Below are 15,767 nucleotides of genomic sequence, written 5' to 3' on the forward strand. Positions count from 1 at the left end.
AAACTTAAAATAATTTTCTTAAATAGAATCTTGTATTTTTTATTTGGGTAAATATTTACATTAGGGGAGCTCCTTTTAATTTCGATCATTTTTTAATATGTTGTCAAGGTCATCACCCCGAGTAACGTTCTGAAGATTTTATTTGGGGGTTTCTGTTTCTGTTTTATTGCGTGGTCGTCTAGCCTAGAAGTCGGTCGTTCATGAACTTATGTATCGCGTGCGCGTATTGTATAGCTGTATCAAACAATAAATCTAACTGCACTCTACTCCAATCACTCTGTCAATTATTAAAATTCTTTTCTTTATTAATACTACTAATCTACGATGCTAAACTTTTTTTTACCATAACTTTTCTGTAAGCACCGACCCCCAACTAAAACCTTCAAAACCTTACTTAGGGTGATGACCTTGACAACATATAAAATTATTCTTAATAGCATTGGTCTATGTAGTAACGTATACATATTAGTTGTAATTTATAATTACATATGAGTCGTAAACATAATATGATAATTAATCAATATTTTACTCGTATTTATAATTTTGATAATATTGTTAATTTGTGTAAAACTGTGAACAATAAAAAATAATATCGATACAAATACAATGCAATATAAAGTCAATTTTAAAATTTGACAAGATTTCATTTTTAGCATGGGTATAGCGATTTTCATCCTATTTATTATAAATTAATGAATACTTCTCATAAAGCTAATTAATACTGTAACAACGATATATTACACAGGATATTTTTTGTTATAGGAAGAAAGGTCAGATAAATGCAGTGATAGGTTAAAAATTATCTCAGTGTCACTTTTTACGAGATTTCAAAGTCATCGAAGTTTTTTTGAAATGGAACTACATATTTTCCTTACAACAGTCTTATAGCGTATAAAAAAAATCAACGATGTGCGATATGTTGACTATCACATGAGCTTCAACGAGAAAATCATGAAACATTTGCCATTAATTTCAATACTCGTTAGAGGACAGTAAATAAAGAACAGAGTGAATGACAGTAAATAGTGAACAGTTTCATGGGAACTTGATGACCTATAATTCCGATAATATTTACTTGTGTAATGAACGATGAAAGTTACTTTCCATTACAATTATATTAACAGAAAATTTTCCCGAACGCTTCGACTCTTCGCGTCTCTTTCATTCCCATACGCTGTCCTTCTTTCCTACGCGAAACTTGAATCGTTCATTAAAAAACTAATTATCATCGGAATTATATCATATATGGTATCATTTTCATTAGAAAAATGCCACGAATATGTTGGTGAAAGTCCCATAAAAAAATAATGAAAAATAAAGGAGTTCTCGACCTTCGCTGCCCTTTACTACGTTCGGCACTCCATCAAAGAATATATAGTACGGTCTCGTCGGTAGCAATTGCCCGCTATGATTTTGACACATAATTCAAAGAAGGCAGGAATTAGACTGTAAATGGCGGTAGACTATCGCTGTTCTTTTCTATGGTCGGAACTTTATCAAAGAATAGTGCCTCGAGTACGACAAAACCCGAGCTTCGGACATATAACGCAGATTCACTGTACTGCGCGCGGCACTTTGGCATCCGAGACACTTCTTTTCGCATCGTGCGTTCTAGCGAGTTCCTTTTGCCATGTGGCATCAAGCGAGGCGTATCCTCGGTTTACTTTCATGTATGATAATTTCATTCAATGTATCGTTTTTTAAAAGGGAGATTAAAGTTTGTTAGCCATGAATAGTACTGAACAAATTTATTGTGACGTAGTCGTCAATCCCAGCATAACTATAACGCAAAGTAACGAAGAAACTGTATATATTTTCGTTGTAATGTTATAATAACCGCGTGCCCTTGAGTATTGTAACAAAATACATTATCTAATAATGATTATCGAACATGTTTCTCAGAAAAATAAAAATTATATACATACATAAAATTTTATTTCAAAATGTTTGCAATATTTTCTAAAAAATATAAATAATCAAATTTCCTAGTATTTACGATCTTTAGAACATCTTTGATTTAGTATTTGTCAAAAATACGTTCACTTTTAGAACAATTTAACTTAAAAGCGTAATAGTGAAAGAAATCACACATTACTCGTACTTTGCTATGCATGAGTGTACACAATTAAAAAATAATTGTTTCATAAAATTTATATTTTTGTAGATGTGTAACTATAAATTGTATAATACCTGCACAATTTTTGTCATTTCTTGTATATCGATGACACCATTTCCATCAACATCGTACATGCGGAAAGCCCATTTCAGTTTTTCTTCTGGCGTTCCACTAGATGTTACGTCGATAGCTAGCAGAAACTCCTGCAACAGAAGATTATGATCACACTTGAACAACGTGTATAATGGCAATGGGTTGTTATTTGCAACAAAAAATATGATCTTCATCTATTCTCGGCATATAAGTAGAATAAATGTCTATAAATAAATATAAATAAATAGACAATTTTTCGCTATTAAACAAGAATGGCAATAAATATATTTTAATAACAGAGACATACATAATACAACGGTTTTACTGTTGTAGCGACCATGGTGCGTGGGAACGTGGGAATTTTCGGACGCGGAAATTCCACCCTTCTCAAGTGCGTACCATGGGAGGTCGGGTTGAGGGCCCGGTCATTTAAGGGGGCCGGTAGGCATTTGGCCTTGACTGTCACGCTATGTTATCCTGTGCCTTTTTTCTAGACATTTTACGTCTTAAATAAGTAAGTAACCAATTAAAAATGCATACCACCGTGTTTGTACATGTCTTCGCTATGTCTGTATAGAGCCCTTTTTTCGATACGAACACTAAATCTCGCGAAATTAAGAGAATCTCTCAGCGGCAGCCATCTTGTGACGTCATACTTGCTTCAGAATTCGAATTTTCTGCCGAATATTGTTAATTACTCCCCGATGAGGTAGAAATTCGAAATTTGGGCTCTATACAGACATAAATTGGACTTTTAGGAAACACAAGTGACCACTTTTAAACTGCTCATTGCAATATTGAAGCGATAGTTTGAAAAGGTTTTGACCCATGCATAAGCATATGGATTTCAAACCCTGCCGGCCCCCTTAAGTGACGATTGCCAGAACCTCGGCCCGACCGTTACAGTATCCTTATGAGTGAAGTCCGCGGATGCAGTTGTTTTGGGGGAAGAAACTTTCTCCATGCCCTTGTGGGGGGTGGAGAACCTCCCCTTATTTTAACGGTTTTCGGGGACGTTATTAACGCGTTCTCAGGAAGCAGAAGTGTCAGAAAGCTACGAATGTTCGGCATAGACACGTCGCGTACGTTACCGACCTGTCGATTTCGCGTGACTTTGTAGCGTCTTCTCACCGACACCTTCGTATATTAAATCGTTTTATACCAGTTCGCGTTGTAACCTTCATTATCTACCCCTATATCCTAAACATCTGTAACGGGGAAAAAACAACAAATGTGTGCACATCTATCTGCTTTTTATATACTTACTAAATATATGTATTTTGCTTCAGGTACTGTATTAATTAAGAAGTGGATTAAGGGCAGTTTCCTTAAAAGCGTTAAAAATAAAACGAAGTCTGGACAAGGGGCTAATAGAGGCAGACAATATGTTTATGGTCGACAATTATCATTTCTACAACAAGCTGGTACGACTACAAACACGCAGTCCAGTTTAGAAGATCAGGAGGAAGAGCAGCCTCCAAAGAGAACTGAGGATATTGAAGAAAGACCGATCCTAATCCATCTTCACAGTTGTATATACAAAACACTCGAAAGCGAAAACGGGATATCAAGTCAACTTTAATGAATTTTATGAATACCCCAGACCTTGATCCGAAGTCAAATGCTGACAGATCCCTTTTTGAGAGTATACTGTCATCATTAAGTGTATTTAGCGAAGACCAGAAATTAGAATTGCGTTGCTGTTGGGGAAATAATTTCCTAGAGTTGGTGTTGCTCTGAGCAGCGCAGGTGGCAACACTGAGTCTAAGTATGTAGCAGGCATTACTTCACGCTGACCACGCTTTACAAAATCCCACCTGTTCGCCAATCTTATATGAAGAGCACGGACTTTCGGGTACGGTCACGTGCTTTGTATACCCTTTGACTCAGATTAAAGAATTAGCCAATATCGTGAATCTTTAATTCCGAACCTCAGTGCCTATAAAATCCCGAAGTTGTATGATCTTCCGTTTTCCTGGCGGTTAAAAAGTACAACGTTACACATGATTTGGCGGGAACAAACATACGTGATGCTTCGGTTTAAATGTTGAATATGACATATAAAGCCTTTTTTTACTTACCGAAACAATTACTTATTCTATATGCATCGTTAACGGACAGTTTAGTAATGTTACTTTTTACGCCTTCGTAATGTATTAGTTTTTACAGTTTTCTTATTACATTCTGATATAATATGCATATTTTATAGCTTTTGTATTACATTTCTACAATATTATTATTACATTTCTACAATATTGTATTACATTACATACAAAATGTAATAAACAGATATAAGTAATGCGCACAGATCTTCTGTCATTTAATAAATTTTTACCCACCGGTTATTTACAATAACTTTATTTATTGTAAGAAATTAAGTAATAAACTAAATAATAAGCAAGTATGTTAATACTTAGCTTTCAAAATAAGAAAGGTACAAGAGTTCTATTTTTTTTAATTACACGCTGGAACGTATGCAAATAACTTTATTAATTAATGACAGAAAGGTAAAACGTTGGAATTTCAATTCGACACAGCATGTTCTCATGCAGGTTTAAAAATAAATAATCAACTTTGATCATGTAACCTATTTAATTGTTTTGACGGGACAGTTTTAGTTACACTATTATGTTTGTTGTTATAACTGATTTCTTTCTGAACTAATTGAATTAATTATTCATTTCGGAACTATACATATAAAAGTTATATCTAAACACCGCCATGGTGGGATTCTACATAATAAAATTATAACATTGATAATTAATGTTAATTTTCTTACATTAATGTATTCTACGCATTGACAATAGAAAAAGTTTGAGAGAAATTATATTCCGCAAATGAACCGTTTAGTCAAAAAAAATTGTTAAGGATTTCATAACGTTTTGATTCTGTAGAGTTACACAGTGGCGTAATGGTGCTGACAAGGGAACATATTCAGATGCGAAAATCCGATTTTGATGAAACTTATGGGAGCTTCTAGTTCTTTGAAAAATATTTGACACGTATTTTTTTTTATCGGCAGACATCCACTTTGAAGGGGTGAAAACAGCCCTCAAAGTTGGGGTTCAAAACCACATTTTTTAAGATATCTCGGAAACCAGAGATCGAAAAAATTTGAATTTTTTTTTAAATTGTGTGTTTTTCAATGGGAAATGTAGTCGCGCAAGAAAATTTTAACAAAAGTTTTTTGTTTAAACAATATATTAAAATTTTGATTTTTTTTTGCAGTTTCTTTTATTTATTGTTAGTTCATTTTAATGTAAACTTGGGTGTGTGATCTTTGATCCAAAATAGGGGATACATGTTTCAGGATTTTCTTTTTTTTGCCATTTAACAATAATTATGCATAATGGAAGATAGTCTTGCACCTGGCGTGCGTAGGAAGGAATTCTGGCTTGTTTCATCGAAATATAAGCATTTAGTATAAACGTGTATAGTATTTTAAACAATACCACTGGGTTATGTGTCGTTTATTGTTTTATTAGTAGCTAAAGAAGGTGGCGCAGGTAGCAGCGTGAAATACTTCAGTCAACCACGTTCTAAATAATTCTTTCGTTGGTTTACCCCATGTGGAAGCTTCAATATGGACATTAGGTGCCGTGAACACACTTCTTCGTACACGAGGTCCTAACTGCCCTTTGACTCCTTTCAAAACAATATACAATGGCGATAGCAACTGTCCATCAGCTGAAATTGTGGGCTGGATAGTGTAGCTGTGAGTTGTTAACGATATGGATTGGACAAGAGCACCCGTTTCTTTTTCACCTTTGTGTGAAAGTGTTCGACCAGAGTGCAATATCAACTGGAACCCACTTTGATCACTATTGAAAATATTGCTTGCGCCATAATTTTCAAAATACCCTTTCACATGACACACAAACTCGTCTGCTGCTGCGGTCAAATCTGTTAAATGGTTACTATGATGGCGGGTAACGAGTTTCGTCGTTTTTCTTGATACTATATTATAGTTCTCTTTAAACTTCCACAACCAACAGGACGATGCCTGAAATCCTGCTAAATTTATTGATGAATTTTCGATTATTGCCCACCGTCTCAAATTTATGTGGTGTACCAAAATTTTATTATTTCTTGCTACAATAAATTTTTCAAGTGTAGCCTTTATTAATTTGTTCTTCCCATCTGTATAAATCTGATTGTCTCTTCAATTTCTTGTATTGGTTTTTTACAGTTTGGAAGTTTCGTGTTCTTTTTCTTCCACTCTTCCAATAATCTACAGCTTTCTTCTTATATTCTAAATCAATGTCTACATATTCCATTTCTTCTGGACTCTCGTCCGGAGAACTTGAAGACGACGGTTTCGATGTTGACGCTGATTCCAAATCTTCTTCGTCTTCGGGAACATTAAATGAAGTCGGTTCGTCTGTTAGGTCATCGAATATCAATTGTTGTTGCGTTTCGACATTCATGTACCCTGCTTCCCTGTACCTATCAATCAGATCTATAATAATGTGTGCCAGTTCAATTTCCTTCCCATTCGTGGGTGTTCCCTCGTTATTATTACTGTTATATGTTTCCATCAAAATGTTTATAACGTTCGTCGGATTGACCTTCATGTTTATAAAAACGAATCTAACAAGAAAAATAAACAATCAGCAAAAGTAAAATTAATATAATTATCGGATGTTTTTTTGATTATCGTCAGAAATTATTTGTTTTATGTGGCACTGTTTTAAAAATCCGAAAGAAGTAGCCTTAACTTCTTAATATCCACGTTGCTTTACAAACCGTAATGCAGAAAGACTAATAGCACACGTAGCAAAGTGCCCATATTTATACATTCTTAAGACACCTTACGTTTCCCACTCTCTCACCCTAACAACCAATAGAAATGTTTGAAAATATTCGTGTTCTTCTGAAATGCTATATATAACCGAGGTAAAACTGATGTGAGGCATTTGCCACCAGCTCCTTTCAGAGCTACCATAAACGACGAGGGAAACTCCAAGTTCGAGGATTCACAGTTTAAAAAGGCTGCAGGTATATTTTGACCGAAGGCCCAACGACTGCAGAAATTCACACGCGAATTGGCTATAAAAGTCGGTACCCTTACTCCGCCGCGGTAATTAGCACCGCGTCACACTGCTACCTGCGCCACCTTCTTTAGCTACTAATAAAACAATAAACGACACATAACCCAGTGGTATTGTTTAAAATACTATACACGTTTATACTAAATGCTTATATTTCGATGAAACAAGCCAGAATTCCTTCCTACGCACGCCAGGTGCAAGACTATCTTCCATTATGCATAATTATTGTTAAATGGCAAAAAAAAAGAAAATCCTGAAACATGTATCCCCTATTTTGGATCAAAGATCACACACCCAAGTTTACATTAAAATGAACTAACAATAAATAAAAGAAACTGCAAAAAAAATCAAAATTTTAATATATTGTTTAAACAAAAAACTTTTGTTAAAATTTTCTTGCGCGACTACATTTTCCATTGAAAAACACACAATTTAAAAAAAAATTCAAATTTTTTCGATCTCTGGTTTCCGAGATATCTTAAAAAATGTGGTTTTGAACCCCAACTTTGAGGGCTGTTTTCACCCCTTCAAAGTGGATGTCTGCCGATAAAAAAAATACGTGTCAAATATTTTTCAAAGAACTAGAAGCTCCCATAAGTTTCATCAAAATCGGATTTTCGCATCTGAATATGTTCCCTTATGAGTAGTGGCTTGGGCCTACCACTACTCTACTGCTTGGGTAAGATCTACCTGAACGGTGAGGCTTGGCTCAATGGTTTGCGTTTTTTATCCTTACATGAACACAATACGACGTTTAAAGGTACAGAAAGTCTAGCAAGGTACATTTTGACATGAAAACATTATAAAATCTTTTACAATTTTTTCTAACCAAATGATTCGTTTGCGGCGTATGGTCCCTCTCAAACTTTTTTTACTTTCAATGCGTAGAATGCATTGACGTACAAAATAAAAAAATTTAACAATAATTTAATTTTAACTTTTGTGAACGCAAAGTTGTGTTCTTGTGTATCTTGGTACACAGGTTCTCGGCATAAATGTTTTCTCAGTCATCCTACGATCGAGGGACATTAAAATGACGATCGACGATGATTACTGTAGCGGTACGCGATTCGCATCGCAAGATGTTAGAGTTGACCGCTTGCAGATGATAGGGTCTAAGGTAATAAAACCTACCCTGACGTTTGCAGGATGGAAAAATTATTTTATTTGCGAAATGACTTTGCGGGTGTAGAAAATTTAACTACCCCATCATAAACGTCAGTATATAAAGGGAGGAAATCCACAAAACCTTCCTCTCTTGCTCTTCTTGCCTATCGGTCTGATTATTTTGTCTGTCGGTCTGTCTCGTGCTCTCTTGCAGTCTCCGATTACAAGTTCGCGACTGTCTATTGTACGTTGAACACGCTAATAAAATAAACGGATTATCCTAACTAAACTATCCTATCTTAACTAAACGGACTCAGTTTTTGTGGTAACACAACCACAATTACCATTCAATACGACTAATATTATGCACTTATATGTATTCAAGTTCGATATGTATTGTTTGAGCACACAGGTTAACCATTGTCAAATACAAAAACAAAAATAAATTTAAGGTTAAATTAAAGTTAAGCATCAAATTTTGAATAATGCAGTAGAAAAATTTAGAATAGATAGAAATGGAAACATTACAAATATTTTACAATGTTAAATGGAAAGAAATTAAGTTCAATATAAGTTAGCGTAAGGTTGTTAACGTAAGGAGATTTCTTTCTAATACGCTCTCTTTACAGCGAACGGGCAGAAGAGAGCCTCTTCGCGATCGCGCTCTCCGATGATTTCGGATGTATTGAAAACTCATAATCCGATAACGTTGTGTACTTTACATTTGACAACGCTGTAGAAGTTTGACCAGTCGTACCCGAGTCGCACTGGATCTAGGCCTCGAATTCACCGTTCTTGAAGCATACAGGACGCTAAAATCACTGGCATTTTAAGGTGACGGTACTGCAGATTCCTATGGACACCAAATCCCATAAGGTGTCAGGTCTATTCCTATATCTTCTCTGTGGCGGAACTTTTAGCGATGTTGGTATTTCAGGTCACTGATAGTTCCACGTTATCCCCGCCCCCACATGCGCCCACTTGCTTGTCTCGCTGAATAGCACAGGGGCTGGCAGTCTTTAACGACGGTAGATATCACTTGGAAATGTGTCCAGACAATAAAAGAGACGCGATCATGTGATTGGTTTGACAAAAGAACATGTTAAAGTTGGTACGGAAAATTCGGTAAGGTACAAAACACAGACTAATTAAGATTAGTACTACGGTTCTGAATTACCGACTCTGTAGAAAATGCTGTGGTACGATAGCGGACTCTATCGAAATGGAACGGTCAGCTAGCGAACTACATGACGTTGCAACACAAAAGATTCATGTCTGAGGAAGCTAGATTTTACACCGTTGTCAGCTTTAAAACTGCGATGTTGCCGCATCATATTCATACAAACACCGTCGATGTTGGCATCGAAAGCGTTCGGGCGGTTTCTTTCCTGCTTTCCGGAACTGTCGAAATTCAGAGACATATTGCTTTCTAACTAAACCCAATTATATTTATTATTAACGTTATCATAATGATATCATCACTTATCGACTGAAAATGTTTCCCCGATCGAAATAAGACCAAACACTGCATAAATCGGATAATAATATAATCAGGTTGTACTGAAAAATATTATGCGAAACATTTCCGGCGACAAAATCTGTCTGTGGGACCGTCAAATTTGAAAAGCCTCGAACGCAATGAATGTGGTCGTGCGTGTACGTGACAACTGTTGCTTACGGCATTGTTTTCACATACGTAAGGCCCTCCGTCCATGGAGCGTAGCGTTAGAAACACGTACGGGACAAAATATCGCTTGTTGTACGCGTCGGTGCTGCAACCAATGTAAAATAACAGTCCACGTAGCGTCATCGTCGCGTAATCGTCGCTACATGTAGTCGTCATTACGCCTAGTGTACGATGCCGCGATCACATATATACGTATACACATATCCCTTGTCACCCACTCCTTCGTCAATTTCTACACATTCATACACTTTCAGTTTCAGTTTTTAAGCCACGCGTACGTGTACTCTAACGCGACGCATCGTTGTCAGAATGAAAGCGTGTCTCATACGCTGCGCGTAAGCGTCTCTGACGCGACGCATTGTGTGATCATGTGATTATGTTAATAACATTTTAATAAGAATTAATAACACGCGCATAAAAATAAAATTTATATCTTTTCAGTCAAATATATTATTTCTTTACATATATATTGTGTCATAAAGCAATAGTTTCTTTGAACAAAGTAGGATTGTACTAATACAATAGAAAATTTGCATTGGCTCAGCATTGTGATTAAAAATATCATAACAAAAATAAATACAATTAAATTCAACTTAAATTGCTATAATGTAGTGAATTCTTATTTGTATGGAAACTTGTAAACTTGCAAGTACTTATTGTAAAAGAAAAAGAAAGACAAGAATGTTGAATATGTGTGTATGCATTTAATAATTCCAAAGAAAGTAGAGCATTGGCTATGGCATTGGCTTGGTATGTAAAACTATTGGAATATACTTTCTTTAATTACATGAGTAATAAATCAAAATTAGTTTTACGGTATTTCGTGTTTTTGTAATACATTCTTTATAAATACCATTTCCACCGTTCAAATACACGCGCCATATACTTCTGTAGTCTCGAAATGATATTATAAGGAATATTCAGTTCTTGCTAAGACGCCTAAAGGTCGCCCCAAACAAGACAGGCAAGATGCCGAAGATGTTTGGGCGCCTAAAATCGTCGCCCATAAGAACTGAGCGTATCCGCAGGCTACTTGAGAGACGCTCGAGGTGCTCGCAACAAAGGCCAAGTGCCGAAAATCGTCAACGTACTCTCGAAAGGCCATATGGAAGCAATAAAACGTTCAAAGTTATGGCCCCAACGACATCGGAAAAGATTTCTGGCACGAAGACCATTCTTCGGCCGGCAATTTCTAACCCCAGTTCTTGAATCTGGCGCCCAAACAACTTCGGCATCTTGCCTGTCTTGTGTGGGGCGACCTTAAATCCGCGGGCTATCGGTAACATTGGTGCTATATACATCGAAATGGTACGGGGCTCTTAGAGCCCTCGGTGGCCTAGACAGAAAAGCCCATAAGGTGCAATGTCTGTATAAATCTTAAGTCTGTATCTCTAGTTTATGTACAAAATGTTATGTTGGTATGGTAGAAAATGACAATAAAATGATTTTCGGAACTTTTACCGGACTTTGAGCTATCAGTGTATTTTTTTAAAGTCTTTCCCGGTTTTGTATAATGTATAATGAAATGTCATTAATTGCTATCAGGAACAGGGTTATACTAATGACAGAACCCTGTGGCACTCCATATTCGATTTTGACTTTGTTTGAAAGATGGCCATTTGCACGGACATAAATCGATCTATCTTCTAGAAAGTTATTTCTACGTTTCTGTTCGTAGAATGTGTTGGTAGATATATTATTCGGGTCGTTGAATTTGGAACCCATTATAAACGAAATGGTCCGATTTTGGTGTGACCGAAAGGAACAAAAGTTCCTTTCCAATACGCAGATCTCGCAGATGCACACGATTTAAAAGGGTAATAAGGTCGTGATTGCGGCGACATGGTGATTTTCAGGTACTGTGAATCCTCTTACGTCAGGTACACAGGGGATTTGAAGTATCACCGTTATAGGTACAATGGAGCACAACTAGGTCGCCTGACGCCTGAGGTAGACAAACGAGGAGGGTCTCATAGAACGGAGTCGAGGGCGAGCCGGCTCTTTGCTCTTCCTGACCTCTGGAGTGTCTCCACTTCTCATATTGACCCTACCGACGGGCTGGCCCCTCTGGCCAACTTCTGCCATCAGTTAGCACCACTACTTGCATCACTGCTGCCGTTTCGCCTAAAGACTTTTAAAAGACGTCGAATGAACTACAGGTATGCCCGAGAATCACACAGAAACACACCGTAACACAAAATGGAAACTGTTCCGATATTTAACACGTGGACTGCCGAACTAGCATCCATCATCATACTGAGTTAAGTTTAACCATTTTTTAATCTTAGAAAACTTAAAATTTGAGATTCATTTTGGCTAACAAGAAAGTACAATCTCGAAAAATGTGTACAGACTAATAAATATATGAGCCGTTTATTTTGAAAGTGGCCTAAGTCCATTTGTCAATTATTTCCGGTTGGCTGTGGTTACATGCACAACTTCAAGTTATCTATCAATAAAGCATTTGAGGTTACTTATATTCCGAGTAAATACGATTATTTTGGACACATAAGTTTTCAGAGTTAGTTCAATAATTGAGCTGTTTATTTTGAAAGTGGCCTAAGTCCATTTATACTTAAATTGAGATATTTATTATTGATAATGTCCGACGGCAGTGATGAAGGTAATTTTAATTAATTAGTATTTAATAAGTTAACCTCAATTTTACAAAAAACGGTGCTCAAGAAATAGCTTCATGCATCCTAAAACATGTTAAAAATTTAAGAAGTGAAAGACACATTATAGCTTACGGTGACATGTGTGCAGGACAAAATAGAAACATTAAAGTAGCTTTAATGTGGCTAAAAATTTTCCAAACTGTTGAAAATAATGTGGAAATCATAGATCACAAATTCTTAATATCAGGACATTCGTTTTTACCAAATGATAGAGATTTTGGCGTGGTAGAAATGTCATTAAAAAAAATAATTTACTGTTTGTCCCCCAAGATTATTATAATATTATCAAAAAGTGCCGGAAAGGTAATAACTATTGTAAATGAAATGAAACAAGAAGATTTTGTATCAACAAAATTATTAGAAGACGCAATTTTTAAAAGGGTAAAAAATTCTAACGGAGAATCAATAAACTGGTTAAAAATATGTTGGATGCGTTTTGTCAGAAATGAACCGTATAAAATTTTCTGTAAGACATCAATGAATGAGAATGAAAATTTTAATGTCCTGGATTTATTACCACGTCGGGGTAAACCAAGAAAGTTCGAATATATTGTATTGACACCACTGTATAAAAATATCAGACAAATTACAACAGCAAAATTCAAGGACATAATGGACCTACCACCGGAACATCATGATTTCTTCAAATTCCTTTCACACACACAAAATGTAGATGAGCAGTAAATTGTTTTGTAATTTATGTAGTTAAAAAATGTTTTGAATTGCATAAATTATGTGTTTGAAGTGTTGTAAAGATATATAAAATAAATTGAATATTGTTTTTTTCGATTTGAAGCATCTTAAATTATGTTGAATGGACTTGGGCTCCTTCAAATTTTATAACGAATCTGGTTGTTAATTTTGAAAGTGGCCTAACTCCATTCTTGGTAAGAAAACGCATATTATTCACTAAGCAGTATGACTCATTAGTATCCTGTACGTATATTTTTAATTGCATTGAAACACAAACTCTTAAATATCTCAGTTTAAGTATAAATGTACTTAGGCCACTTTCAAAATAAACGGCTCATATAATATATACCCAGTGTATAAACCGAAAATATTACATTAGGATAAGACAAAAACCTAAATCTTTAAAAATCACTTTCTAAGAAATGAGAAGATACATAAACACATCTTAACATTATGGGAAGCAATGGACATTTCCATACTTAAGGGCTAAGGAAATATTCTGGTTTTGAACTTTCATAAAAATCAATTTTTTCTTCGCATTTTTTTCTAGTATGAGGGTTCTTAAACACGTGTACAAAAGAATTTGTTTAAATTCGTAAAATTAATTTAGTTATAGGCGTGTAAAGAATGCAACTCGCAGTTGCGACGTAATATACAGGGTATCCCGGTATTGATGGTAAAACTGTAGAGATGGTGATTCTATATGAGGAAATAATTTGAGTACTATAATAATATGTAGTACGATAAAAAAATTCATTACTTTCGCTGGTGGAATATGATGAATACAATGGTGCTTACTTTAATCACTCAATTATATTCAGAGAAAAGTTATGTTTGTGTAAAGTTATTGTCATGAATCGGACGTTTCATATGCAACAACCTAATATTTGCAAAAAGAAACGCAACTCCTTCCTCCTTCATCTGCTCCACGTACTTATTATTCGAGAAGAAATGACTGACTTAGTGAACAGCCTATATACTATGCACTGCAATTTTCCCCTAACTGGCCACAGCACCACTTACTCATGCACTGCGGTTATCCCGTCAGCAGATGTCCGAGTACCTAGGCACATTGCACACACCACGATTGCTTCGTTTGTATGTGTTAGTATCAAGTTTTGTCAGTCAAGCATAAATCAATACTGAATATTGAAATACAGAAATTGAAATACATATTTGTCAAAATAAATGTTTATACCGTTTTCCCTCGATATAGGACGATCATGTTTTTCTCACAACAAGAAAATCTCTATCCCCTCTTCTTCTGTTGAAGTTGTCTGCTCGACACCGTTTTGTCTCAGAACGAGAAACTAAACCATTCCCTCCGCGTTTAAACCATTTTATGACACCTTGTCGACATATGGAATAAAATAGTTTACAAAACTTGAAAGTTGTTTTTTAAGAGAACGGTTGACTTGAGGTCTATAGTTCCTTGGGGACTTGTTATGCTCTCGACGAATAGATTACGATGCAACAATAAAAAATTTGACCTTGAAAAAACCGATCAAGGACAATTTTGAACGTAATTTTTCAAACGGATATCCACCGATCCAAAGGTAAAGAATTCAACTGTGATAGTCTTTACAGATAATTTAGGTACACCCTGTACATATTGATTTGCATTTTTAATAATGTTTGTGAGTTGTATTCGGTATTTTTAAAATCATGGAACGTCGAAATTCGAGAGCTTATGAGGCTATCCTGTTAGAGAACGGCATTTCTTATTCGACATTTACAGAACAGCGAAAAGAGTTACTTAACAAAAGCAGGTTAATGTTAATGCAATCGTAGAAACATTCATTTACGCTTCCGAATGGTTTTGAACGAGATGCGTGTCTAAACGCGTCGAGCAAAACGTATTTTCTCTTACTTCCTACTGGTTTTGTTTGGATTATAAAGATACGGAGATTTTGATCGGCATGAAAAAATTACCACAGGTTCAAAATATATTTGTTTGCGAACAGAATCTAAATTGAATTTTCTACAAACTCAGAACAAGATGTGTGCTGATTTATTTCTTAGAAAGAAAACGAAAGGTTAAATTTTACTTCAGGAATCCAGAAATTTTTAACTTCTTTTTATGTACTCCTGTAGATTTTGGCGAGAAAATGCCGAAAATCCAAGTTTTAATCCTAGGAGACCAGTAGTTCAACAGCTATGCGTGTGTAAAGATGTGCGACATACATATTTCGACGAAAGACTTTTCATTTATATGTATTTCTTTTTATGCTTGAATACCTAAACAAATTTTATTTGTACCTTATTAGGTGAACTTGTTTAAAACGTGCAAATAGTGATGTTTTAGTATAAATTATTGGAGAAAACTCGGCCAATGTATTCAG

General features: G+C 35.5%; 1 protein-coding gene and 1 long non-coding RNA gene across 4 annotated transcripts in view; both read right to left on the reverse strand.

Moving 5' to 3' along the window:
* LOC143360937 (uncharacterized) overlaps window positions 1-15,767 on the reverse strand; it is a 308,277-nt gene that overhangs the window by 46,768 nt on the left and 245,742 nt on the right. The gene's annotated exons all lie outside the window — the stretch shown is intronic.
* The window catches only part of LOC143360931 (neuronal calcium sensor 2), a 602,579-nt gene that overhangs the window by 1,883 nt on the left and 584,929 nt on the right, over window positions 1-15,767 (reverse strand). For all 3 annotated transcript variants that reach the window (XM_076800137.1, XM_076800139.1, XM_076800138.1), the window contains one exon: window positions 2,191-2,319. In XM_076800137.1, coding sequence (XP_076656252.1) covers window positions 2,191-2,319 — 129 coding nt within the window. The remainder of the gene's footprint in view (window positions 1-2,190; window positions 2,320-15,767) is intronic.

The sequence above is a fragment of the Halictus rubicundus genome, chromosome 14 (assembly GCF_050948215.1).
Source record: "Halictus rubicundus isolate RS-2024b chromosome 14, iyHalRubi1_principal, whole genome shotgun sequence".
In the NCBI taxonomy this organism is placed as follows: Eukaryota; Metazoa; Arthropoda; class Insecta; order Hymenoptera; family Halictidae; genus Halictus; species Halictus rubicundus.